Source organism: Lolium rigidum, chromosome 1, assembly GCF_022539505.1.
Source record: "Lolium rigidum isolate FL_2022 chromosome 1, APGP_CSIRO_Lrig_0.1, whole genome shotgun sequence".
NCBI lineage: Eukaryota > Viridiplantae > Streptophyta > Magnoliopsida > Poales > Poaceae > Lolium > Lolium rigidum.
The window spans coordinates 35,371,590-35,397,348 of NC_061508.1; the positions used below are offsets into that span (position 1 = coordinate 35,371,590).

A 25,759-nucleotide genomic window follows, 5' to 3' on the forward strand; every position below is an offset into this window, starting at 1 on the left:
CCCTCTCCCCAAACCCTAGCCGCCCCTTCCTCCTCCTCCCTCTTCCACGGGTACATCGAAGCCCAGCAGGATTTCTCCACCACCGCCGCCACCACGCCGCCGTGCTGCCGGGATTCCGATGAGGATCTACTACTTCCATTGCCCGCTGGAACAGGGAGAAGGACGTCTTCACCAACACCGTACGTGTGACCGAGTGGGGAGGTGCTGCCCGATTGCAGCATCGTCGGGATCTTCTACTCGCTCCTGAGAGCGGCAAGTGATCGACTACATCATCCACGAGATTTATCTCGTTAACGCTTAGCGATCTTCAAGGGTTTGTTGATCTCATCTCGTTGCTACCATCTACTAGATTAGATCTGTGCTTGTTGTTCATTCTTGCGGTATGAATTTTTTGTTTTCTATGCTACGAATCCCTACACAAAAATATATTTATAATTTTTTATTAATTTTAAGGTTCTTATACTGCTGTTAATGATTATAACACATTGGCTGATTTTTTAAAAACAAAATACACACGTACCTTTACTTCAACGGCCTCTTTGAGTCATAGGATATGAAAATTATTGGAATAGAAAATCATTGGATTGAGATGTCATGTCTAATCGTATCCTATAAGAAGATGAAATGGGTTTGATGTAGCAAAGGAACTTTTCATGAGATATGAGTTAATGCATTTTTCCTATATAAATTACACTACAAAATTTCTATAGAAATTTTTCCTATGGAATATGTTCCTATGAATCAAACAACTTATGTAGAAATTTTTTCAGAAGATCTTAATCCTACACAATTTCTATAGAAATCCCAACTCCTCTCTTCTCCCGAGCATATCTTCTAGCGAGTCTCATTCGCTTCCAACCCGCAAAAATACATGGTGGAACCTAGGTTCAACGGAACCCGATTTAATGTAGAGCATGTGTGCTTGCCAAATTTTACCTAAATTCGAAAGTATGTTGCTTAGGTAAAAATTACAAGTTTGAGATGAATAGTCTAAAGGTTCCGAAATTTTTGTAACATAGTGATGGGATAACTATGTAACTTAGTGGCCGAGTAAGTTTAATCGGGTTCCGCTATACTTAGGTCCAAAATTTCCAAAACTTCGCTTTAGCCAACCCGCATCCAAGGAAAACAATTGGTACGACCTGCGTGATTGAGTGGCTAGAACGGAAAATGCATCCAGCTGATCTACCACAATATTATTTCTCTAACCAGATGTTTTACTTTTCAGGGTAGTCTCGGCTAATTTGGCTATTAAGCTAAACCTTTGACTAGCATGGTACGAGTTCCTAAAGCAGTTCACCGTGTATTAGCTTCCCCCTTTGCTTTCCTGTCGCCTTGGGGGTTCGTTCCATTTGTCCATCGCCAGCAGTCATGATCACCGAGTGTAGAGGTGTGAACTGGCAAAGCGAAAAACTTGCCACGGCTTGGGTGTTCCATTTTTCCAGTCTGGGATAAGTATGGTTTATTGCTCTTGCAAAAAAAAGGAAGATAAATACGAGTACCTTTCTTCCAAAATCGAGATAGCGAGGTCTGCATGTTGGGCAATGCTCTCCATCTGGGAACAACACGCCGATTACTTTTTTTTTTTTTTTTTTTTTTTTTTTTGCTCCTCCCACTACTGCTATTTGGGCGGCTACAACGGGCAGGAGCAGCCACGACGCGGGAGAAATGTGACATACGGCAAGGGATAGACTGATCGAGACATGGAAAAAGTTCCTTGCCAGTTAATGTGATCTGGTCCTAGTGTAAAAAAGACTTTACTTCATCTATCCACTAAGAAAAGTTTTTTTTCTTTGTAGAAATTACTTTAGCTGCCTTGCATTCCAAAACAGTTCCGTTTAATTTCACTTGCCAATACACTCTGTTAACTTGCACTTACTTTCGCAAAAAAAAAAAACTTGCACTTACCTACGACTTGAGATGAGAATCAGAGATCAAGAAATTCACAACAGGCGACACAAAAACGGCTAAATTTCCTGCAACATCTTAATTCTCGCACAAACATTTACAGGTCACTGGAAAGAGTCCCAGCCAAAACAAACAGGAAGCCGAGCTGCTTCCGCTAACAAAGACGCTGAAATCTTAAGGCACGTCTCACACCACATCCATCAATCAGAACAGACGGGAGAAAGAGAGCAACATCTAGCATTCTAATACGGCTCCTGAGCAAGCAGTGTTGCAAAGAAAGCGACAGCAACAGTGTTTGAACTTTTCAGGTGGACAGATATGTCTTCAGTTCATTCGTTCCAGGCTCCAGGGATGACAACTTGCCTCGTCTTTCAGCTGAAACTCAACAGGCTTGCTCTCCAGGAATGGGTAATTGTCATCACCGAAATAATCTTGAGCCAGCTTTGCAAGATTGCCTGGATGCAAATGTACACGAGTTACATGTGAGAAAACTGACATAAATTCTAGATTGCCAGTATCGTTGAGAGAAATGCATCATTGCAAGGAAGAAAGAGACCTGAAGTTGAGAGACCACGGCTGCTGGTGACATCTGGAAGAATCTCAGGCTCCATTTCCAGCACGTTTACTTCTTCATAAAACGGTGCAACTGCCTGAATCATCAACAAACAGATATTGCATTTATGGTATCAACATAATGAATTAAAGGAGGGGAAAACTGAACATAAACCAGAAATGTTGTTAACTGGAGCATGAACAAATGACAAACCAGGATATATGTGCAGTAGCTTGTATAGACCCGGTTACAACATACCAAACAAATTAAGGAATGACTACTGGTTTATAGATGTCAGTATCCATATAGTCATCAGGGGTAAATGCAAAATAAAGAAACTGCACTGAGACAAGACACCTATAGAGTTATACTGGCATACATATAATGGAAAGCAAATTCCTTCAGTTCTACTGGCAAACAGTACAGTAGAAAGTAAAGATTCAAATATACATCCAACATAGAGTTATACGAATTCAGAAGCAACATCATACATCTTGTTTCCTAGTCCATGTTGTTTGTACATCTTAATTGCTTCTACAGATAGCAAGAACAAGGTTGCCAACCAAAATAGCGTTAATTATGCTTTTGTGGTAGAAGAAATAATATAGTTCCTCCACACAAGAGGCATGAAAAGAACACATTACACATCAAACTCTCCTGATTGTCTTGGCTTATCAAGTGACAGTGGAAAGTATATCTAAGTATTAAGTACATGCATGATACATCTTGTTGGTAAATCCATGTTGTTTGTACGTATTGCTAAATACATACATGATACATCTTGTTACTACGTCCATGTTGTTTGTACTTATTGCTGATACATCTTGTTACTAAGTCCATGTTGTTTGTACGTATTGCTGATACATCTTGTTACTAAGTCCATGTTGTTTGTACGTATTGCTTGTAGAGATAGCAAGAACAAAGAGGCATGAAAGGATCACATTACACATCAAACTCTCCTGGTTGACTTATCATGTAACAGTGGAACAATAATCATATAACAGTGGAACGTATAATCATGTAACAGTGGAACGAATAAATCATGCAACAGTGGGACAAATAATCATTTAAGATTATGTCTTTTATGCTATATGATGTCCTAGGAAAAGTCATAGCTCAATAGGTTAGATAATGCATGGTTCTGAAAGAAAACAGAGTATCATAGATATTAATAGCATAGTGAGATAAACATTCTTCCTGTTTACCAAGATTAGTTTGTCTGGATACAAGTTTGGCAGTTCAAGAACCAAGAGACCAATAGTTGCGAAGTGTTAATGCAAGAACTGGCAAAATGCCTGGAGAAGTATACAGGAGTTCTAAATAATCTGTATAGGAGTTGTAAAAATTCCGTGTATGTCGGCGGCTTACCTTAGCTGGAAATAGCAGAGGATCAAATATCACATCTGGCCAGTCACGCAATGCTGAATTTATTTTATCCACTTTCTTCTTGACACCTGCATAGTTGATATAATCAGCCACATGTATGTACATATTGAAAAGTTCCACCCACCAATGAACAGGCAAATAAAGCAACTATAAGACACAGATTCTCACGTTGATTTATCTTGTCACTGTCCAACTTCTGAGCATCATTCCCAGTGAAGTGGGCGCCCTCCACGCCACCCTTGGCCCAGTCATGACATTTTTTGGTCGCCTCATCAGGAAAGATTGTAGTCTTGTTCACTGGGTTCTTCTTAACGGTTTCCTGGCTACGCAGAGCAGACTTGTCTTTGAGGACGGACCTGTCCTTCAAGGCGGCGGTACCTTTGATGTTGGACACATCCCGCAGGGGCTTGCTGGTGTTGGACACGTCCCGCAGGGCCTTCCTGGCTGATGGCTTAGCTGATGGCTTCAGTGGCTTGGCATTCAGCCCATCAGCCCTCTTGCCTGCACATCATCAGGAACAAGTATGTCAGATGTTTACAGCAGGAAACTCCCGTGCCATGAAATTAGTTTGGGCCAAAAGCCGCCTCACCTCTATGGATTGGCAGGTTCTCGTCAAGAAACACAGCTGCTGGAGCTGCGAAAGCCATGGCGGCAGGGCAGAAGCCTTTATCCCTCTACCTCGAAAGCCTGGATGGAGGAAAATGGTGGAGAAGGGAAATTAGTCAGACAGCATGAGGGATATAAAGCGACTTCGGCTACGCTATTGTAATATACAAAGGGAAATCGCAATCGGCATAGGGTTTAGCATCAGAACACGTTGTTTTGTGAAGGCAAACCGAGATCTCAACTAGATTTTACTTTAACATCATCATTCCCCTAACAGAACAGATACCAATCAGATCAGAAGACAGAAGCAATATCTACCCTATTTGCGTTGTACAGAGATGGCAATCTGCACAAGATTTAACACCAGACCAAACTGTTTCGCGAAGGCAGACCAGATCTCGGTTAGATTTTACGTTGACAGTCAGCAATTCCGCTAACAGTATGCGTTAGAAAGACTAGGTTTCTCGCGTCTATGAATAACAGAAACAGATCCCAAGACACCGCGTCGATGCACGCCCAAGATGAAGAAGAAGCGAACGAACCACATAGAAGAATGATCGGATTTTTCGCGATGCTAGCAACAAAGTAGTAATTCGCAACCGGCGCATACGACGCGTGCGGCCACCATAACAGAAGCGCTTGCACGAATCGGACGGGATACCGCAGCAGGGCAGGAGAGCTAGGGTCTGGAACTCGCTGCCCACAACCTCGCGCAACTAGGGAGACGCGGAACCCAATCGAGGAAGTGTAGATCTTACCGACGCGAGGGATGAGTCTTGAATCCGGATCGATCTCCGATCTAGCGGCGGGGAGGGCAGGGGAGAGAGGAAGAGGTCGCCGGCGGCGGGGAGGGGCCGGAGGGAAAGGCGCGGTGCTTGGGGGCGGCGAAGGCTAGATCCGTCGGAGGCGGAGCGAGAAGATTTTCTTGGTTTCTTACGTGTGCGGGGGTTTGTGTTCTTGGGGTTTGGGGGAAATAGATTGGGGAAATAGATTTTGCTGGAGCGCGGTTGGAGGAAAAGCGGGCGGGGAGCGGCAACGGTCGGATTTTGCTGGGTCGGTGCGTGCGGGGTTCCAGAAAGTGCCGTTGGGGCGGGCCGGGCCCTCGAGGAAAGAGCATGCTGGTTGGGCCGGGCCCGGCCCGAACGCTTCAAGCAACGGCAGCATGGGCCGAAGCCCACCTCGCACGGATCTTCGCCATCCCTTCATTGTCTTCGTCTCTGACCTGGTCCACGGTCTACCGTCGGCTGCAACCGCCTGCTGCCCTGGCGTCCAAAACCCTAGAAACCTGAGGTAGAGCGCGTGTGGGCGGCCATGGAGAAGCTGGACGAGAGCAAGTTCGAGCAGCGGCTGCAGCTCCTGGCGCTCCGCATCCCCCGCGAGCTCGCCTCCGCCGTCACCCGCCTGCTCCGCTCCGGGTAACGCCTGCCGCCCCGTCCCGTCACCCTATTTATGATCCAATGATTCCGGATGGAGCCTGATACCACAAAATTTCCCGGATTCAAAGCATCCTTCGTGTTTAGTAGCTCTGGTGGTAATGCATAGCTGAATTTCGTTGCCCTCATAGGTGCCTGCTGGACATGCCGCGGGTCAAGCCTGTAGTCGAGGATCCGGAGAGTGACAAGCACAGGCTCGTCGTGCTGTCGGAGAAGGTCCAGAACCCCGGTATGCCTTGACCTCTCCCTGGAATCAATCAGATATTTATTTATTTTGACTTGCGAGATGGTTGTCCATTGTTCTTGACGACTGTAAGAACGGCACCCAGCTTGCTTCTCAGAAGTTACCAAAAAAAAAAAAAGTTACTGTAAAAGCTTGATTGCGGTGATAAGCATTAAGACTTGTTAAGCCCATTTGGTTGTTCATGTCTATATTGCTAGTAGCTACACTTTCTGTACTTTGCTGTGCTTATTGACATCTTTTGCTGTCAAACAAAAACTTAAATGTACTAACGTTTCTGTTCTCTTATGCTTCTATCCAAAGAATCTTATGTTCATTATTTTTGGTATGTGTAGATTTGTCTGACATTACCGAGCAGGCCCGCGATTCATTGAAGCAGCTGTGCAGTGTTGATGTTGTACCATACACGTTGACTCTTGGTTATTCTTACTGGAGTGCTGGTCAGTTTCTCCTCTGTTCTGTCTGATCCGATTCCTATAATGATGTTGTGGTCTGCCCTCAACTGTGTTTCTGTATATACTACAAAATGAATAGATGGCAATTTAGTTTTCTTAAAAAATTCTGACTTGCTCATCTCGAATACTACTTTTAACCCCTCCACTCTTTGTATTTGTAGGATTTCATTTTGATAGATGAAAAATGTCGTTGGTTGGATGCTAATATTTTTTATTTCGCGCAGACCATATTCTGAAGCAATTATTGCCTGCAGGGGTAGAGGTGCCATCTTCGTTTGAAACAATTGTTAAGTAATACTTGACTATACTTCATGAAGCTTTGATTTTGTTATTTTCCTTTTTTTTCTTTGCTCTTGTTACTGATAGTGCTCTAAATGAATTTTGCAGGCCATGTTGCCCACTTAAACATACCTGATGATTTGCTAATATACAAAGATGTCATAGCAAAGGTTATCTATGATGTAAGGCTGCTTGCTTGTCTTTTTTTTTCTTTTCCATGAGTAACTTGCACATATCCAAATTCCTACATAATCAAGGATACTTAACTTGGAGCAAAGTGTTTGCTCATTAACATGAACTACTGCTTGAATTTATTTCTCCATGTATAAGGACAATGCAGAGTAGCACTACTCCGTAATGTTGCAAAAAGATTCACTTAGCATCATGTTGCATTTACATACTTCATATATTCATATAAGTGCAAGGCCTCCCCCAAAAAAGTGCAAGGTCCTGCCCGTACTTTACTTTTACCTTTATACCGCTCCTAAACGCAGATATGAGCGGGTTTACCTTGCAACTTTCACATGAAAATAGGCTAAAGTAAATTGAAACCAGAGTTGTAAAGCAGTTGGCACTGCAGAAATATTGAAATGATTCATAACATTCTAGAATAGTTTGCCTACTAGTTGAATGCCCGTGCTTCGCCACGGCATAACAAATTTATCCAATTCTATACGTACGGAACTAAAGGACACAATTTTTTTTTATTATTGTGTTCAATGTGTAGCTTTATGTGGCGGCTCATCAAAAATGAAAATGGCCTGTTATAGGCTGGCGTCTAAAATGAAAATGCCCGATAGTTCATATTGTTGTTTTAATCATGTTGCTAGTAGAGTAGTAGTAGCAAGTTTGCTTAGCCACAAATAAGGCATGCACCTGTACGTGCATCTACTAGTAGTAGTAGTTTGCTCTGTCTGAACAGAATCCTTGCATGACTAGGATCAGCAAGTAGGGCAAGTGGGCAAGAGGCAAATCAGAGTTGCAGGAGATAACTCTGACAAGGCTAGAAGGTGATAAGCCGCAGAAGAATAGAAGATAAACCCGAAACCTGCAGGGATAAGTCGGCTTGACATTCTCAGCTTCCACTAGTCAAGTGTTCACACCAGAAGTGTAGTACGTGAGCTGGTTTGTGTAGCTCACTAGTAGTATAAATAGCCCACCCCATTGTATCAGTTCAACACCAAGCAGTAACCAAGTGAGTGAAGAAAACGCAGCAACTTTGAGCTGCTCCAAAGTACTCGTGTCATTCAGTTCTATTTGAGTCTGTGTGTCCACTATATGTGTGAGTAGCAACAACTCTAAGTAGTAGAGCTGTCAATTGGTATCAGAGCAACCTGGGAGATGTCGGCACCACCACCTCTCCAGCAGCGGCGTGCGTCCGCAACCCCTCCTCCGGCATACGAGCGACGACGATCGCCAAGTCGGGGACGGAGCAGGGTGCGACACGGCGGGGGCGAGGTCGTGGTACAGCGGGAGGTGATCCGCGAGATGACTAGCGGCGGAGGCGGCGGTACGAGCCTCGTCTTCCCGATGCTCAAGCGCGGAGACTACACCAACTCGGGCCATGGTGATGGAGGTGAACTCGCAGGCGGCATCGCTCCGGGACGCGATCGAGGACGCCGCAGTCTCTCGGCGAGAGGACAAGCAGTGCCTTGGCGGCACTGCTCCGCTCCACTCCACCCGAGATGCATCCGATGCTGATCGGGAAGGGAAGCGCCAAGGCGGCGTGGGAGGCGATCAAGGTGCAGCACCAGGGCAACGATCGTGTGCGCGATTCACGCATGCGGCGGCTCCGGACTGAATTTGAGACGATCGCCTTCAAGGACGGCGAGCGCATCGACGAGTTCGGGTTGCGCATCACGAACCTCGCCGCCACCATGCGCTCCCTCGGGGATACCTGCGATGATGAGAAGATAGTAAGGAAATTCCTCTCGTCGTCCCTAATCAGTTTGTGCGGATCGCTTTCTCGATGGAGACGATGATGAACCCGGCCACACTCACCGTGGAGAGGTTGTCGGACACCTTCGGGCCGTCGAGGATCGCTCGAATCCCGAGCGAGGCACCACTGCCTCCGGCGGCAACTTGTTGCCGACGGAGAAGCGGTGGGAGGACGAAGGAGGAAGCGGCGAGGCGGCGACTGCGGCGGGAACGGTGGCGGTGGACAAAAGGGTGGCAAGCCGCCGCCCAAGTCCTCGCTATCGCAAGGCTCCAGCGGCAACGTTGACCGCGTAAACTGCCACTATTGTGGCAAGAAGGGGCACTGGAAGCGTGACTGCCGCAAGAAGCAGCGGGACGAAGCTGCTGCGGCGGCGCACCTGATCCAGGACAAGAATGGCGGAAAAGCAGACCCGGAGCTGCACATGGCCACCGTCGTCGAGCTCGCTTCTCCTGCACCGCTGGTGCAGGCCTCCTCGACATCGGCTGATCCACCTGCACTGCCTACGGGGGAGCAGGTGTATCTCAACGAGGAGCGCACCCGCGTCGTGTTCAGGCGCACGGCGCACGACATTGACGCAGCGTGGTACCTTGACACGGGAGTGTCGAACCACATGACCGGCGACGACAGCGTCTTCGCCGAGCTGGACAGGACTATCTCCGGCAAGGTGCGCTTCGGCGACTGATCGGTTGTCGACATCTGTGGCCGCGGAACCGTCCTCTTCGTCATCAACAACGAGCGACATCACGAGCTGGCCAGCGTATACTGGATCCCACGGCTCAAGTCGAACATCGTCGGCATTGGGCAGCTAGACGAGCCGGGTACCCCACCCACGTCGAGCACGGCTACATGGAGGTCCGCGATCGTGCCAAGGTCCCGATCGCCAAGGTGCCAAGGACGACGAACGGACTCTACGTGGCGCAGCCTCCAAATCGTGCGGCCGGTGTGTCCGGCGGCGCACGCCAACGACGACGCGTGGCGCTGGCACTCACGCTTCGTCCATCAGAGCTTCGATAGCCTCGAGAAGATGTCGAGGAAGGAAGTGGTGCGGGGTCTCCCCACCATCAGCCACGCCGAGCAGCTTTGCGAAGCCTGCATCGCGGGAAAGCACCGGCGCTCCCCATTTCCCGCAGCAACCAAGTACCGCGCCACGAAGCCTCTTGAGCTCGTGCACGGTGACCTCTGCGGTCCAATCTCGCCAGCAACACCGGGAGGGAAGAAGTACTTCCTCTTGCTCGTCGACGACAATAGCCGGTACATGTGGTTGTACACTGCTCGGGTCAAAGGATGAGGCAGCTGCGGCAATTCGGCGTTTTCAGGCCGAGACGGAGAAGGAGACGCAACGTCCTCTGCGCGTGCTCCGCACTGATCGGGGCGGCGAGTTCACGGCAAACGAGTTCGCCGATTGGTGCGCAGAGCATGGCGTCCAGCGTCACCTCACTGCCCCCTATTCTCCACAACAGAATGGGGTAGTGGAACGGCGGAACCAGACGATCATCGGCGCCGTCCGTAGCATGCTCAAGGCGAAATCCGTCCCAGCTAAGTTCGGGGAGAAGCGGCGGCAACGGCGGTGTTCGTCCTGAACGGATCCTTGACACGGAGCACTGGAAGGGAAGACACCATTTGAAGCCTGGTATGGCGAGAAAACCTAGCATTCACTTTCTTCGTGTGTTCGGCCGCAAGGCATACGCGAAGGAGACGAAACCGAGGCTTGAAGAAGCTTGAGGACCGCAGCCGCCCGATGGTGATGCTTGGGTATGAGGAAGGAAGCAAGGCGTATCGCCTATATGACCCGGAGAAGAAGTGCCTCCATGTCTCCCGAGACGTCATCTTCGACGAGGCCGCGAGCTGGGATTGGGGAGAGCACAATGACGGCGCCGCCACTCTCGCTGTGGAGAGTTGGACGATGTCGCAACCAACGGCAACACCGTCGGAGAAACCAGTTGAAGCGGCACCTGCATCAAGCTCTCCTTCGCCGTCACCACAGGCAGCATCGGCTCCGACTGGGCCGCCATTGGTGGGTCGGCCCATCTCTGCGGCATCAGACCAGCCCGTGCGTTTCGTCTCTCCACCAGCAGATGGAGGCATTGAGAATCTAGATGCTGGAGTTGACCCAAGTCTCGCTCGCTACCGCAACATTCGAGACTTCCTCAACCCAGATGAGGAGAATCCAGGGCGGGCGGAGCGCCTCCTCCTCACTCCCACAGGCGAGCCAGCAACGCTCGCCGAGGCCGAAGGAGACGAAGATTGGCGGCTCGCCATGGTCGATGAGCTGCAGTCAATCGAGGAGAACCAGACATGGTCACTTGCTGATCTGCCGCCGGGTCACAAGCCCATCGGATTGAAGTGGATCTTCAAGCTCAAGCGTGACGCCGACGGTCACGTCCTCAAGCACAAGGCCAGGCTCGTCGCGAAGGGATACGTCCGGCGGCTAGGGATTGACTTCGATGAAGTCTTTGTCCCCGTTGCGCGACCGGACTCCGTCGGGCTCCCGATCGCCGTCGCTGCCCAATTCAAGTGGGAGGTCCACCACATGGACGTGAAGACGGCATTCCTCAACGGTGATTTGGGGGAGGAAGTGTATGTGACTCAGCCGCCGAGGATTCGTCGACGGCAACAACTCGAGCAAGGTGATGCGCCTCCACAAGGCACTCTACGGTCTCCGTCAGGCCCCGCGCGCATGGAACACCAAGCTCCATGCCGTGCTGGTGTCACTCGGTTTCGTGCGGAGTGCTTCGGAGCATGCCGTGTACACTCGTGGAGAGGGTGACTCACGGCTCTTGCTCGGCGTCTACGTCGACGATCTCGTCGTCACAGGAGGAAGCACCACTGCAATCTCAAGCTTCAAGCAGCAGATGTGCAGCCAGTTCAAGATGAGCGACCTGGGCTTGCTCACTTTGTACCTGGACATCGAGGTATGTCAGGCTCCTAGCCACATCACGCTGAAGCAGAGCGCCTTCGCAACGAAGGTGCTCGAAAAGGCGGGCATGGCTGATTGCAACGCAGCTCATGTGCCGATGGAGCCAAGGCTGAAGCTCTCGAAGAGGAGCACGAATCCTCCGGTCGACGTCACGCTGTACCGCAGCATTGTCGGCAGTCTGCGTTACCTCGTGCACACGAGGCCGGACATCGGCTTCGCCGTTGGCATGGTGAGCCGCTTCATGGAAGCGCCCACCACGGAGCACCCGAGTGCTGTGAAGCACCTGCTCCGCTACATTGCGGGGACGATCGACACCGGCTGTTCGTTCTCCTCCGCGCCGGAAGGTGCACACCTGATCGGCTACAGCCGATGCAGATCACGCGGGTGATATCGATGACAGGAAGAGTACTACAGGTACACTCTTCTTCTTCGGAAATTGCCCAGTGTCATGGCAGAGCCAGAAGCAAAGGGTGGTGGCATTGTCGTCCTGCGAATCTGAGTACATCGCAGCTGCGACGACGGCGTGTCAAGGTGTTTGGCTCGGCCGTTTGCTCGGCGACTTGCTGGGATCTGCTCCTCTCGTCGCTGATCTGCTCGTGGACAATAAGTCTGCGATCCAATTGTGCAAGAATCCAGTGTACCATGACCGTAGCAAGCACATCGACACGCGGTACCACTACATCAGGGACTGCATTGAGGATGAAACTGTCACGGTTGAGTACATCGGCACAGAAGACCAACTCGCAGATATTCTGACCAAGGCACTTGGTCGCATTCAGTTTCAGAATCTGCGGGAAAGAATTGGCGTCATCAACCTCTACAGCAACTAGATTAGGGGGAGAATTGTTGTTTTAATCATGTTGCTAGTAGAGTAGTAGTAGCAAGTTTGCTTAGCCACAAATAAGGCATGCACCTGTACGTGCATCTACTAGTAGTAGTAGTTTGCTCTGTGTGAACAGAATCCTTGCATGACTAGGATCAGCAAGTAGGGCAAGTGGGCAAGAGGCAAATCAGAGTTGCAGGAGATAACCTGACAAGGCTAGAAGGTGATAAGCTGCAGAAGAATAGAAGATAAACCTGAAACCTGCAGGGATAAGTCGGCTTGACATTCTCAGCTTCCACTAGTCAAGTGTTCACACCAGAAGTGTAGTACGTGAGCTGGTTTGTGTAGCTCACTAGTAGTATAAATAGCCCACCCCATTGTATCAGTTCAACACCAAGCAGTAACCAAGTGAGTGAAGAAAACGCAGCTTCTATTGCTGCACCAAAAACTGCTCGTGTCATTCAGTTCTATTTGAGTCTGTGTGTCCACTATATGTGTGAGTAGCAACAACTCTAAGTAGTAGAGCTGTCACATATGCCCAGTTGTAACACGACAGTTCATATAACAGATGAAAACGGCAGTTCATTTATCAATATGATGGACGGACTCCATGGAGTACGGTTTTCAAAACAAAAGATTGAAAACTGTATTTTGTAAAAAAATCTGAAAAAAACTTAGATATACATAATGATGATTTCTATATGTGTACAAAATACCAATGCGGATTATTAAGTATTCTGGGCAGTGTAAAAATGACAAATTTGCAGATCTGTGTAATGAACACTGTAAAATTCGAGAACTCCGTATTTTGTCATTTTTGTGTAGAATGGAATACGAACTATTTCGCATTGCGATTTGGCAGGACCATAGAATACATCATTATAAACATCAATATTTTCTCTTTGGTTTTTTTGTGGAACTTAAAATGTCGATTTCAAAAATAATAATCAAAAAGGGCTCCATGGAGCCCGTCCTCTCTATGCATTTTTCACACAGATCATCTGTTGCGACGACGAAAATGAAAATGCAGGCCTAGTTAAATGCCTATGTCGCTACGGCCCATCAAGTGATATTTTTTCCCACACATGTAAACATTATTTAAGTGATTGATAGCTACAGAGTATTTTGAAAACATTGAGATTCGAGTTTCCAAGAAGTGTATTTTGATAAAAGATAGAAGTGGACGTCATAGGCACAAGTACTGATCTCCTATTAACTAAGATCTACTCGCTGAGGTACATTTGATATTTTAGTAGTCTCGTACAATGTTAAAATTGTTGGTTGTGTAAAACTCAATTATTTTTGGTGAGTTGAGATATTCCTTCAAGTTTTATGGTGCACAACTCGGTGCATTGGCTTGCGATCTATAATAAGAGGATTTCTGAAAAAGGCAAATAGAAAAATGAGCAATATTTGAACAATGAGATAAATTACAAAAATAATCTCTATATTTCGAAGATACATTCAGACACCTAACTTTGTAAATAAAATAAGGGTATATATATAAATTAACTTCAAACTAAGATACAATGAATTACCATTATCTTAAAAAATCAGATTTCATACCATCCACTTGAACTTCATTTTTTTCCTTTTCTGTACAAATCTCCCGAGAGAGAATAATATAACCTTCTTTTGTAAGTTCTCCACTATTTTGAACTCTAATTTCTTTCGCGAAGAATTATGAATTCTGTTACATAACCCATAACCTGTAACATCAAACATAGGAACTGAACGATGTCTAAAAGGCAGAATTCTTGTAGGGTGCATTATGTCCTTGCCACAATGCGCCCTTTGTTGCTTGAGAGAATATGCTTTGAAGCAGGAAGTTGTAATCGGTGGGAATCGAGAGGATCTTGCTAGCTGGGTGCACTTGAACCACAGAAGATGATCTGATAATCTACTACTTGTCAGTTCCTAGCAGCTTAGCTGTAATCTCTGAAGACTATATTCTTCAATTCGGAAGTACCTTCTTCCATACACGTTCTCAAATTTTCTAACAATTTAAAGTGGTGGCGATTTCACTAAGTTTTGGTGGCACATGAAACAGATGAAAAACTGGGTTAAATTTTGGCAAACGAAAAAAGTCTGTAACCTTGAAACCGACCATGCTAGTATCCTTTCCGCACAAGAATATTAAAGTCATGCGCTCCATCTGCACCAGAATATTAAAGCCAGCAGCACACGAAGCCACTCCATCTACCCGTAACATATAGGTTGTAGGTCGATGGTCAGTTGCCGATTGATTTGCCGCTCTCATCCCATCAACGGCTGCATGCAAGGCTGATATAAAACTCAGAGAGGAATAAAGAGTGCACGGTAGATGGAAGGAGAGGAGGGACGCCCAGAGGTTCAGGCACCGCGGGCCGACGACGCCAAGAAACGGCCACCCTCAAAACGAATTACCTCGATCAGATGACCGGCCGCAGACTACTTGAAGCAATGGCTGCCCCAAAGGGTTTACCTCGATCTGATGGTTAGATGTTGTGACCTGGAGCTCGAGCAGGTTGTCCTCGTGAAGGCCATGGGTACGGCGGAATTCCTGCCTCCTCCTTGCGGAGGAGCACTGGGGCAGGTGGCTTCAGCTCCGGCGCCTTGCTCCTCACCGTCGGTAAGAAGCTCCAGGAGCGGAACACGCGCAAGTAGTCCCCATTCAGCACAATGTAACTTGAGTCCACGGGAAATTCTGCACCTTGCGTGCGTTCACCGGAATTCCTGCCTCCTACGCGTAGAGGAGCACCTCCTAGGGCGGGTGGCTGCGGGTGAAGCTGTGGTGTGGTTGCAACTCCTGTAAAATGAAAAATAGAAGGTACCCTTATTCCAGTGATCATTTGACTATGCAACTGGTCCTCTTTAACAACAACAACAACAACAACAACAACAACAACCACCAAGCCTTTCAGTCCCAAACAAGTTGGGGTAGGCTAGAGTTGAAACCCATAAGATCTCGAAGCCAAGTCATGGTTCCGGAACGTGGATAGCTAACTTCCACACACCCCTGTCCATGGCTAAATCTTTGTCGATATTCCAAACCTTCAGGTCTCTCTTAACGGACTCCTCCCATGTCAAGTTTGGTCTACCACGACCCCTCTTAACATTCTCAGCACGCTTTATCTGTCCGCTATGCACTGGTGCTTCCGAAGGCCTCCGTTGGATATGTCCAAACCATCTGAGACGATGTTGGACCAGCTTCTCTTCAATCGGTGCTACCCCAACTCTCTCCCGTATATCGTCATTCCGTACCCTATCCTTTCTTGTGTGGCCACATATCCATCTCAACATGCGCATCTCTCGCTACACTTAACTCGTTGGATATGTCGTCTCTTCGTTGGCCAACACTCCGCGCCATACAACATCGCAGGTCGGATAGCTGTCCTATAAAACCCGCCTTTTAGCTTTTGTGGCACTCTCTTGTCACGAGTACGCCGAAACTTGGCGCCACTTCATCCAACCAGCCTTGATTCGGTGGCCCACATCTTCATCGATATCGCCATCCTTCTGCAACATGGACCCCAAATATCGAAAAGTGTCTCTCTCCGGTACCACCTACCCATCAAGGCTAACTTCTCCCTCCTCATGCCTAGTAGAACTGAAACTGCACCTCATGTATTCAGTTTTAGTTCTACTAAGCCTAAAACATTTCAATTCTAGAGTTCGCCTCCACAACTCTAACTTTCTATTAACCCCCGTTCGGCTATCATCGACTAGCACCACATCATCCGCAAAGAGCATACACCATGGGATATCTCCTTGTATATCCCTTGTGACCTCATCCATCACCAAATCAAAAAGATAAGGGCTCAAAGCTGACCCTTGGTGTAGCCCTATTCTAATTGGAAAGTCATCAGTGTCGCCATAACTTGTTCGAACACTTGTCACAACATTATCATACATATCCTTGATGAGGGTAATGTACTTTATTGGGACTTTGTGTTTCTCCAAGGCCCACCACATGACATTCCGAGGTATCTTATCATAGGCCTTCTCCAAATCAATGAACACCATATGAAGGTCCTTCTTTTGCTCCCCGTATCTCTCCATCGACCTGTCGTACCAAGAAGATGGCTTCCATGGTAGACCTCCCAGGCATGAAACCAAATTGGTTTTTTGGTCATGCTTGTCAACCTTCTTAAGCGGTGCTCAATGACTCTCTCCCATAGCTTCATAGTATGGCTCATCAGCTTGATTCCACGGTAATTAGTACAACTTTGAACATCCCCCTTGTTCTTGAAGATTGGTACTAAAGTACTCCGCCTCCATTCTTCGGGCATCTTGTCTGACCGAAAAATGAGGTTGAAAAGCTTAGTTAGCCATACTATCGCTATGTCTCCAAGGCCTCTCCACACCTCGATGGGGATACCATCAGGACCCATCGCCTTGCCTCCTTTCACCCTCCTTAACGCCTCCTTAACCTCAGACTCCTGGATACGTCGCACAAAGCACATGCTGGTATCATCAAAGGAGTCGTCTAGCTCAATGGTAGAGCTCTCAACCTCTCCATTGTAAAGGTTGTCAAAGTACTCCCGCCATCTACGCTTGATCGCCTCATCCTTCACAAGAAGCTGATCCTCTCCGTCCTTGATGCATTTGACTTCGTTGACATCCCTCGTCTTCCTCTCCCTAAACTTGGCCATCTTATAGATGTCCCTTTCGCCTTCCTTCGTGTTTAAACGTTGGTAGAGGTCCTCATACGCCCGACCCCTTGCTTCACTCACCGCCCGCTTTGCAGCCTTCTTCGCCACCTTGTACTTCTCCATGTTAGCTGCACTCCTGTCTAGATATAGGCATCTGAAATAGTCATTCCTCCCTAATAACCTTCTGGACCTCATCGTTCCACCACCAGGTATCCTTAGCTTCCCTTCTACTTCCCTTAGTCACCCCAAATTCCTCTACAACGACCTTCCGCAAGCAGGTCACCATACTCGTCCACATCATGTTTGCATCCCCTCCTTCCTCCCAAGGGCCCTCCTTAACAACCCTCTCCCCTGGGATGCCTCACCCTTGAGCTTCCACCACTTCGTTCTAGCGACTTTGGCGCGCTTACCCCGCTGGACACGGATCATAAAGCGAAAGTCAGCAACCACCAGCTTATGTTGAGGGACAACACTCTCTCCAGGTATCACTTTACAATCAATGCAGCGCGTCTGTCTTCTCTTCTAGAGAGGACAAAATCAATCTGGCTAGAGTGTAGACCACTACTGAACGTCACTAGATGGGATTCTCTCTTCCTAAAGAGGGTGTTAGCTACGACCATGTCATAGGCTAGAGCGAAGCTCAGGACGTCTTCTCCTTCTTGGTTCCTGATGCCATAGCCAAAGCCCCCATGCACCCTTTCAAAACCTGTGTTAGATGTACCCACATGGCCATTGAGGTCTCCTATGAAGAGCTTCTCACCAATAGGTACCCTCCTAACCAAGTCCTCAAGGCCTTCCCAGAACTTCCTCTTGGTACTCTCATTGTGGCCTACTTGTGGGGCATACGCGCTGATAACATTGAGGACTAAGTCCCCAACAACCAGCTTGACAAGGATCATCCGGTCCCCTTGCCTCTTGACGTCCACAACTCCATCCCTGAGGCTCTTATTGACCAAGATGCCTACTCCATTTTTGTTTAAAGTCGTCCCCGTGTACCACAACTTGAAACCGGTATCCTCCACCTCCTTCGCCTTCTGTCCCTTCCATTTGGTCTCTTGGACACATAGGACATCAACACGCCTCCTCACCGCCGTATCAACTAACTCCCGTAACTTACCCGTATCCTCCTAGGCTCGGCTAACTTCCTTACCCTCCGCACTCGTCGAGTCAAATGCGGAGACCCTTGCGCATTTTTTACTACACCGGGGCGTCGGTGCAGCGCGCCACTAAGGATGCAGCGATCCGACCGTTGCTCACTTATCACCGTATCCAGATCAAGATACGGCGCGCCACCAAGGGGGTGACGGCCCGGCCCTTGCCCATTTGACACCACACCCGGGTTCCGATGTGGCGCGTCGCTAAGAGGGTTACGCCCCAACGAGGTTCCTTTGGGTTTCATCTCCATAAGAGTGGCTGGGTTTTTACGTTGGCTCGCCTCGCCTATCACAACCCTCCTCCTTTACCCGGGCTTGGGACCGGCTATGTTGAGACAACATGGGCGGAGTTCAACTGGTCCTCTTTAACTGAAGAAAAAATTATGCGACATGCAGTACTTATTAGTTGAACACATCGCGATACAGTACTTATTAGTTGACCATTTGACGATCAGATACTCCAAGCTAAGAAGCCCAACAGGTAGCTAATTATCATGCCCTAACGAGACCCCAATTCCCAGCTCAGACCATGCACCTGTGATTGAAATGCGTTGATTAGTACTACAAGTGATAGCCAAAACAGGGCATTCCCTGCAATTGTTGTTGTGGGAATGCTAAATGGCCCAGCTTCTGCTGACAGTAGCTTGGCAACCATATTTTTCATTAGTGCCTGGTAGTGTAACTGAAGAATCTTAACGTGGGCTTGCACCAAAATCAAAACCATACCATTCACTATACAAGCTTGAGAATAAGAATTCAAATAAATCGTGCCTTTCACTTATGAAGCATGTTGATGTCAAACAACATGTAGAGATACACAAGAAAAGACAGATGGAGATGGACCACTAAGTTACTGACCATCTTTCCTCGTGTATTCTATCTTCATGCATCTAGAATTTGTATAGTGATAGAAAAGTCAAGAAATCATTAGTTTTAAGTACCATGTACTGCTCCACTTCTGCCACCTTGAGCTGCTTCTTGACTTGAGTTGCCTGTCACACAGACTCCTCTAGGCTCCAGTCCTCCTATACCAGCAATATATGATAATGTGGAAGGTTGAATAATTAGCAATGCAACATCTGCATCTTACAATAGCTACAAGGATAAACAAGCTTTAAATACCTTGACAATGGCAGCATCTTTCTCCAACAAAACGTCATTAGGAAACAGGGATCAAATTTCCCTATTTTCAGAAAGTTCCAGAAAGTGTGCAGCTCACAATTCAGCAACCAATACACAATTCTTCAGGATCCTTCTCAAGAAATTGGCAATAATGTCAAAGGAGAAAACATTTGCACTGCATAAATCATTCATATGATCTCTCAATGAATACTAATTCCCGATTAGAAGAGCAGTAAGAGTTCTCTGGTGCAAGGGGAGTGTCCCGCCTGTGTTGGTCATGGGCTCATGGCCAGCAACAACATAAGGGGGGCCTGACTTTTTGCCATGAGAGTGAGAGACAGAGCACGACGGACATATGGGCACAAAGAGGATGCAACAACCACTCTGCCTCTCATATAGATTCTCTTTCGCTGACCTCGCCAAGAAAATACGACTGCAGCCTCCGCAAACCTGGCTTCTCTTTCCCTCCAACTGTTCTCGACCGGCCATGTTGCGTAGCCACCTTCCGCCGTGTGATCATCCAACACCATTAAAGGAAGATGGAGAGAGCCACATCAACAACTTTGGTGGCCGAAGCATAGATCCGATGACGACGGCGCGAAGGGGAGAGGAGAGGATGAAGATAGATGAGCGAGAGCGGGGCAAATCAGTTGCGATGGCCCACTTTTTTGGTGGTTTGGCAATGTAACAAACTCCCCCTCATCGCATTTTTTCTGCAATCAGAAGTTTAACACAAACACTTAACTCGCAGAGAAATTTCATCAAGAACCTATCAACCACGGATAAGCGAAAGCAAATAGAAGATCAGCAGGCGAGGCGGATTGGGAGATCATCTTGCATATGAGCTGGACGGCTGGACTACGAAATAGAGGAAGAAGCTTCACAGTACACAAATGATTGATCTTACTTTTAGAATTGTGCACCTCTGGTCGTAGCTGGCGTCCTCAGTGCATAGGTAGGCCGTGATGCTGGCATGTTGGCAACGGAGCAGCGGACGGTAGCATTGAGGCGAGCGAACCTGTCATCCAATCTGCCGATAGTAAGTACGGAGGTGTGGTGGCGGAGAGCATAGCAACGACTGCTAGTCGACATGTCGGCACCGACTCAAAGACACGCACAAATCGATGACGCGGTCGCGGGTGACAAGCATCTGTTGGCGCGCCGCGCACCTACGAACGTGAAGAGCCACAGCCGCTCCCCTGATCAAGGAAGTCATTGCCGTAAAGTCATGGTGGCGTTCTGCCAGAACATCCTGTTGGTCTTGGCGGCGACCAAGAAGTGATGACGCCCCCAAAAGGCCGCACACTGCGGCCGCGATGAAACGCTGTACGTTGGAGCTTCCATTGCGCACCTCGCCCCACCAAAGAGCCATTCTCGGCTGGTAACGAGCGCGCTTGCGTACTGACCGGAGGACAAGGTCCTGGTGGCAGATGCAAGCGGCGGCACATGGATCCCTCTCAATTTGTTGCCACATCCTCTCCGTATTGATCTGATTTTTTTCGTGCGCTGTGAGATATTTTTGGTACCATATAACCGACGAGACTCTAGGAGGAGAAATGAGACGCAATTTCCACACATAAGGCGAGTCGGTTATGGCTGGTTGTTGAGCATCACTGGGTAGATAAGGTTGCATGCGTTATCGGTAAATCTAACAAATAATAGATAATTTGCATGCAAGCGGTGGTATTTCGTATGTAAATTAGTGAAAGTGTGACATCATAGAAGTGTGACATCAAACGAATTGTGACATTGCATGTTTCACTTTAATAGTAAAGACATCCATTCTTCAGCTAATGTTTTCTGTCATGCTTATATGCAGAAAAATTATCCAAGGATTCAAACAGTGGTGAATAAAGTTGGGGCAATTTCAAACAAATTTAGAGTTCCGAAGTTTGAGATTCTAGCAGGGAAGAACGATATGGTGACTGAAGTCAAACAGTATGGTGCTACATTTAAACTTGACTATGGTTTGGTCTACTGGAATTCGAGGCTTGAGCATGAGCACATCCGATTGGTTTCTCTTTTCAAAAAGGAGATGTGATCTGTGACATGTTTGCTGGTATTGGGCCATTTTCAGTCCCAGCTGGACAGAAAGGATGTATTGTATATGCAAATGATTTAAATCCAGACAGTGTTCATTATCTTAAAATAAATGCAAAGATTAACAAGGTGGAGGATTATATCTTCACACATAACATGGATGCTAGAGTATTCATGCAAAATTTGATGATAGCACCTGATCCAGAAGCTAAGTCCCAATTTGCTGCTGCTAATTGTTCCTCTGGAGAAACAGTTTCTGCTAATGAACATTCTATGCCAAATGGTAACAATAATGGTACATTCTGCACCCCCTATCTCCTCTGCATGCTGGTTTCTGGTGAATTTTTGCTCAACTCAATCTAACTCTGTTGCGTAATAGATGTACAAGAGGTCTGCCAGGAGAGTTTGGATGACTCCTCTTTGGTGAACACTGCGAAAAGGCGTCAAGAAACATCTAATGAAGGTAACTACATTGTATGTAATGTCTGTAGGAATCCTGCTAGAAGTATATCTGCTTTCTCAATGTTTCAAAGTATTTATATCCTGGGACTATATGTTAACTGAAACTTCTGTATGAGTGAGGCCAGCATCTTAATCCAATTGATAACAGGCTTGATGAGCGCGGCAATTTTTGCTATTATGTCTCTTGTCGTAGAGTTACAATGTTATGCTTCCTATAGGTGATGTTGCCTGCCAAGAAGAGGATGCCAATCAAACAAAAAAGAGGAACAATAAGAAAGTAAAAAGCTCAGGGCCACTACCTGTCAAGCCATGGGAGCACATTGATCATGTAGTAATGAATCTCCCTGCTTCTGCGCTTCAGTTTCTCGGTAATGTTATTTCATCTCCTAATTTCTCCCGGTCTAGTGATCATATCCTCTCTCTGTGTTTTGGGGCAGGGTTCTTTTCAGTTTTCAGCATGTTATGTAGTACTATGCAATTTCATAGTAGTTAATTTAGCTTACTGCAAATAACATGCAACTTTTTCCCGGATAGCAGTGTAACATCCCTGCTTCTGGAAATATCCCAACCTGTCAGCCATATTAACCTCTTAGATCATGGTCCTGCGTTAATATGCACATTTGGTTCAGCCCAGTAGAAATGAAAGTTTCCCCTAACAAGAGGATTTCCTTTTTCTGTATAAAATACCTTTGGTGTTGCTGTCTATACAAAACATTTAGTAATTCTCTTGTACATATTTGGTGCAACTGATTTAATATTATTGAACAGTTAAATTCTTATACATGTATTGTTGCTCTGTATTTAGTTCCTTATCTGCATCTATTATGCAGATTGTTTTAGTGGACTTGTTCAAAAGAGATGCTGGAAAGGGTCATTACCTTGGATCCACTGTTATTGTTTCATCCGTTCAAGTGAATCTGAAGAATTGATACTATGTGTAGGTCTATCCCTCTTTGGTTATTTCTTAGTATTATCATACCATAGATCCATAACAGGCAACACTATCTATATGCTTATATCTATTTTTGCAAGGCATTTGTATTTTCTTTTAACAGCTCTTTCCCTCTTTGCAGGAAGCACAAAATAAACTGAATGCCAAGATAGCAGAACCAATATTCCATCGGGTTCGTGATGTTGCACCTAACAAGGTAGGTTGTATACTTAAATATCCATACTAATTGTCTGCAAGACTTTGTGCGTACTTCAAATGTTTATTGATCTTACCACATGCCCTGTACTGTCTTTTTTCCCTTTCTCCTGCTTTAAGCACAATGTGTAAGACCCAGACCAAAATTTTGTAAATGCACACCCAGAATTATCTTTAAACAGTATTGATGATATATATTTCTGTGACAAAGGGAATAAGAGGGTACAAGCATAAAGCACAGATCAGTTATTCCAAAATAATCTATGCGACACATGATAATCCATTTGGCCACTAATAACAGTTTTGCTTGTTTGGGTTGATTATCGACACATGGTAAACTTTGCCTGGCCCAAACCAAACTTTTCTGTTTCCAGCAATATCTGGGAAGTAACGAGGAATTCTTGATTCTTTTTTAGTGTTTGTTTGTAAGCCTAATTGCAGTAACTTCTTGTGGTGTTTGATGTTTGTTGCAGGCCATGTACTGCTTAAGTTTTAGGTTACCCATGGAATGTCTTGTGGAGGAAACTGAAGATAACGTTCAGTCAGTTGATGGTTAGCCCTCTTCTGTTTCCTGGTACTTTTGGAGGTTTGATAGAGAAATGGCAATTCAAGCTATCCAGGGCAGTTGAGCCGAAACACCATACCACTGCGAAGAGTGGTTAATAGGATGCTTTGTCACATTTAACCTGGGGAGGTGCTTGTCGGGGCCGAAATCAGCACCCCGGTAGCACCATCTGATTTAGCGTTCTTCTGCCATTGGCTTTACATTAGGAAACTTTTAGTTGGTTTTGTAAGGCCTCAGATATGTGATGTCCTTCTGCAGTAGATAGATCTCGCATTTACAGGGAGATATCAGGTTCCAGTTTCAGTATATTTTTTTGACACATCTAAGCAGTTTTTTAAATGATCATATCTTCAGTGTCGGCGACGCTAGTAGTACTATTTGACGCGTGCTATGGCTAAACATTATGTGGCGCTGTGTGCTCTGTGGTGACTGGCAGTTTATTTTCTTGACAGTGTTACCACGGCCAGTTAAAATTGCGAGGAACATTTGCAATTAAGCTCAATTCTTGGTCAGTGCAACCTGAAAAAACTTGGTTGAAACTTGTGTGTAACTGCAGTCAGCATGAATCATGACGCGAATTACAGAGAAGTCGATAGAGCTTTTAACCTACAAAATGGCACCGCAGACTGCGTACTTGAGCTTGAGAGCAACGAGGCAGTGCCGCAGGGCTGCAGAACGGAAGAAATGTTTCGCTTCCCAAAAGCCGTTGGAACGGCCGGCGTCCCGTCGAATCGATCCGTCCAACACCTGACCTTGCATATATTCGGGTCGAGACCACAACGTCGACACCGGCCGGTTGGTGTGTAAGAGCATCTCCACTCGTTGGCGCTCCCCCCACGTCCAAATCTGGCGAAAGTTTCATCCGGATTGGAGGAAAATTTGGTCTGGGGAGCGCCGAAGTTCCAGCAGTCCCCCGGCAGGAAACCCCCAACCTGACCATTTGACGGGCCGGCGAGGCAAATGGACGAACACCTGACGGGCGTCGTCGAGGCAACCTGAGCCGCAAACGACGAGGAGTAGGCCGTCGTCGGAAAACAGGCCGGCGGAGGAGCAGCTAGATAGGCCGTCGTCGAAAGACGGCGGAATATAGGCAGGTGGGGAAGGAGGGACGGCGGAATCTGGGCAACAAGCCGGCGGGGTGGTGCCGACGGCGAGAGAGACACGAGGGGTGGGGGAGATTTTGAGCGAGGTGGCGGTGGGGTTCGTGTGTCGAGTCACCGACAGATCGGGCCCTTCCCCGCTTTTTACTCGTCCGGACTCCCCGATAGAACCCCGGGGGACCGGGGTTGGCGTGGGCTCGCCGGATGGATTTAGGCCCGAATCCGGACGAAATCGAGGAACCGACTGGGCCGAATTACGCCGTCCGGATGGGAAAATCGTCGCTCGGGGGCCTCGTCGGGGAGACGAGTGGGGATGCTCTAAAGGCCACCCTGTGCTGCGCAATCGCAACCCTTTCATGGCCACGGGCGACGACGGCCTGCTCGTCATGCCGGGGCCGAGAGGTTCTATCTACGCCCTAAGAGCATCTCTAGCACAGCCCGTAAACGGGTCAGAACCGAAAGATAACCGTCAGTTTAAAGGTTCGGGCTGAAAAATGCCGCCGATCAGTTACCGTAAAAAAGGCCAAAACCGAAAAACGTTTTTTGGACTGAAACCGAAAACCCAAATCAGCATGTATTTGTAGGGATCGGTCGAGCGAACCGAACACTCGATCCATATCTAGGGCGCGCTGAAATTTCAGCTGACGCAACTGCTCGCTCTCTCTCTCTCCCCGTGCCGTCACCACACTCTGCTGCCGCCGCACCGCTCGATTCGCTCGAGCCCCGCATCCCGGAGCTAGCGCAGGTCGCCCTGCACCCCGCCCGCTGTTCCTCGCCCAACTCTGGGTGCCGCCGCCGCTCCATCCAAATAGAGGATCAGCTCGGGCGACGAGTTCGTCGATGTCAATCTGTCGGATTTGTCGAGCTCGGACGATTCCGACCTCAACGAGCTGCTCCAGGACGACGAGATGGAGTCCACCATGCTCCTCCTCTCTGTCAAGGAGCTGGAGGACCGCGCGAAGATGCTGAATCGGAGGCGCGGGTCCGTGATGGGC

The 25,759-nt window shown here is 47.5% G+C and overlaps 1 protein-coding gene and 1 pseudogene across 1 annotated transcript; one reads left to right on the top strand and one right to left on the bottom strand.

Annotated features, from left to right (window-relative positions):
- Window positions 1-2,232: 2,232 nt before the first annotated feature.
- Window positions 2,233-4,494, bottom strand: LOC124671005. Its single transcript, XM_047207456.1, has 5 exons — window positions 4,437-4,494; window positions 4,016-4,348; window positions 3,830-3,915; window positions 2,465-2,558; window positions 2,233-2,363 (listed from the first exon to the last, which is right to left on the bottom strand). The coding sequence occupies exons 1-5, from the start codon at window positions 4,492-4,494 to the stop codon at window positions 2,233-2,235; spliced, it is 702 nt and encodes a 233-aa protein (XP_047063412.1).
- Window positions 4,495-5,764: 1,270 nt separating this feature from the next.
- Window positions 5,765-24,009, top strand: LOC124685204 (annotated as a pseudogene).
- The last annotated feature ends 1,750 nt before the right edge of the window (window positions 24,010-25,759 follow it).